The sequence below is a fragment of the Amborella trichopoda genome, chromosome 8, assembly GCF_054954075.1.
Source record: "Amborella trichopoda isolate Santa Cruz 75 chromosome 8, AtrichopodaSantaCruz75HAP2 v2.0, whole genome shotgun sequence".
Taxonomy (NCBI): domain Eukaryota; kingdom Viridiplantae; phylum Streptophyta; class Magnoliopsida; order Amborellales; family Amborellaceae; genus Amborella; species Amborella trichopoda.
The window spans coordinates 3,692,830-3,695,442 of NC_142343.1; the positions used below are offsets into that span (position 1 = coordinate 3,692,830).

The 2,613-nt window shown below is 40.6% G+C and overlaps 1 protein-coding gene across 2 annotated transcripts; it reads left to right on the forward strand.

Annotated features, from left to right (window-relative positions):
• The first annotated feature begins 249 nt into the window (after positions 1–249).
• Positions 250–1,795, forward strand: MEE60 (maternal effect embryo arrest 60). 2 transcript variants are annotated; one of them, XM_011627287.2, is made up of 2 exons: positions 250–1,474; positions 1,599–1,795. In XM_011627287.2, exon 1 carries the CDS (start codon positions 907–909, stop codon positions 1,456–1,458), a length of 552 nt encoding a protein of 183 aa, XP_011625589.1. In that variant the 5' UTR covers positions 250–906; the 3' UTR covers positions 1,459–1,474; positions 1,599–1,795. The 2 variants fall into 2 exon arrangements, with proteins under 2 accessions (XP_011625589.1, XP_011625590.1); XM_011627288.3 differs by having other exon boundaries at positions 1,605–1,795.
• The last annotated feature ends 818 nt before the right edge of the window (positions 1,796–2,613 follow it).

Genomic DNA, 2,613 nt, shown 5'->3' on the forward strand with positions numbered 1-2,613 from the left:
AAAACCCGGCCTTTATAGAGATTGCGTCCAAAACAAAAATTCTTTAGCATAAATTATTTGGAGTAGATAGATAGTATACTCCCGCGGGAGTAGTAAATGTTTTTGCTTTAAACTTTAAAAAACTTTTGAAACTTCAATAAATGTTTGCTTTTAACTTCAAAATAAACTTTTTAAACTTTAATAAAGTGGCGCCTCGTCTAACGCGTGGCCCTCTTTTTATCTCTCACGAAAATCTAACTCTCTGAAATCGGCCATTAATGTTTGCTTCTTTTCTGCAACTCTCCTGTACCATCACTTCGTATGGTCACCAGCTCTGACCTCTTTTGCTCTAGAATGCATCATTAATGTCTGTTTCTTCTCTGTATCTCGTCTGATCTCATCATTATGCTTCCCCCCAGTTAGCAAAAATAGGAGAAACATTCATCGAGGCTGCAAAAAATGGAGATGCCACCCTCGATTCAGCCATTGATTTCTGCATCTTGCAATTTCATATCTTTGCTCCTCTGATGCAACCTCACAATAGATTGAGAAGGAGAAACTCTCTGCAAGATCAGAAAGCCGGGCAAACTGAACCGCATTTACAGAGCTCTTAATCCCTAATTTGTCAGTGAATGACACCGAGGCTCTCCATTGATCGCACCCTTCTGCTCCTCTAGATCCAGCCTGGAACCGTAGAAAACAGAGAGGAACAACTACCAAAAGATCCAGAGGCTCTAAAGAAGAAACTATAAGACGATCAAGCCCGAAACCTTAGAAAACAAAAAGGAAACGACTTTCTGGAGATCTAGAAGCTTCGAGGAAGAAACTCTCAGGAGATCCAGAACTGATCAGATCCTGAAGCCCTGAAAACATATAGGGGGAAAATACTTTCAGCAATATATCAAAGCTCTGAATAACTGAACAAAAATGGAGTGTCCAATACCTAGAAAGAGCACAAGTATTGACATAAAAGCTCTTGACGCCATCATAAACGTCAACTCCCTCTTCACCTTAGCAGTCTTCATTGGCCTGGCATGGAATCCATATGATCCATCAAACTCTTTGGTTGAGGACACTAATTGCTATGCCAGCCCTAAAGTAATTCAAAATCTGATCAGTTTCCATGTCCTCTCTTTCAGCTCCTTCCTCTTCTCAAGCCTCATAGCACAGGCCCTTAAGCAAGCCATTAGATTGAGCAGTGCCCCTAATATGGAGTTTGGAAAAATCTTTGTGAGGGCTCATGTGCACAGAACGATGCTCAGGGTTGGGATCATGGTTTCGGCCGCTGGTTCACTGTTTGGGTGTGGGTTCTTGATGCTAGCTCTTGTCAATGTGGTTCAGGTGAAGCTTGGCTCCATTAGTTGCAGAGGAATGTGGACTATGGGAGCCATTGTTCCTCTCGTGATTTTGGTCCCAATCGCCATGGTCATCTACACCTGTATCGTGCTCTATGCTGTGATGATGAAGAAAAATCCCTAATTTGCTTCATGCTCAGGTTTTATGCTCTGATCTCCTTTTTCTTTGCAGAAAAACCCTTAGTTTTATATTCCCGTACTATTAAAAAGGTAACCATAGTTTTGTCCTCTGGAAACCCTAATTTCTTCTGGTTCATGGCCTAGTTGCAGATATTTCCAGGAGATGACTATAATACCCTCTATATGCTCCCTGAATGACTGGAGAGTCCCTCTGTCCTTATGAGGATGATACCCATTTCAAATTTTCAATCCGGACTTGCTTTTGTATAAATTTGTACATGTAATATTTCATTTTGTATCAATGGGTGATCTTTAAAAACCATGATGATGTTTTGCTTGAATATCGGACTGCAATTTTCTGTTCTTGAATAATTCTGTTTTAAGTAGCCTACCAAAACCATAATCAAGTTTGACCAAATTAGGTGTGGCAATCAGGTTGACACGTGGACTCGATAGGTCGACCCGAATTGGGTCTGGGTCCATGTTTCGGACCCTGCAGGTTGGATGGAGGCGCCAATGATTTGGACCGATCCAGCTTGGGCCTGGGTCTGTTTTAGACTTTTTCGGGTGTAAAATATATTATATAATATATATAATTTTTAATTTCTAGACCCAAATCGGGTCCATGTGAAACCTAGTCAAGTCAGGTTGGTCAGACCCGAATTGCCATCCCCGAACAAAATCAGAACGAGTCCCATATAAGGTAGAATTAGAGTCTTCTCGCTTACCCTAACAGAGCTCAAGGTTTAATTTTCCTTGGGTTATACTCATAAGATAGAGATGAGATCGTGTTTAGCCTTGAAAGCTAGAAATTTGGAAAATGAACTGAGTTTCTCATCGAAGAAATGAAAGAAATGAGGTTTCATGTAGTCTGTCTCAGCAAAATTGTTGTTTTTCATGTTTTTTATTGGATTTGTTAAGTAATGGAGATTATGCATTGGAGCTCGACCAAATGCATGGAGGATACCAAGGGGTAGGCCTATAGCCCTCACCCCAACACTTTGTTGGGAAATGCCGCTTCGGAATCGATAATTAGTTGGTAAGTACAGTTTCAGCATTGAGAATTTTGCAATGGCCTAAAAATATAATTTGGGTATGGTTTATATAGGGTTGCAATCTTGTGCACGTTCAAACTTTGTCTTAAGATGTAATTCTGACG

Bases quoted from the DNA above. Each gene is read 5' to 3' on its own strand.
- MEE60 (XM_011627287.2), top strand. From the start codon at position 907: ATGGAGTGTCCAATACCTAGAAAGAGCACAAGTATTGACATAAAAGCT.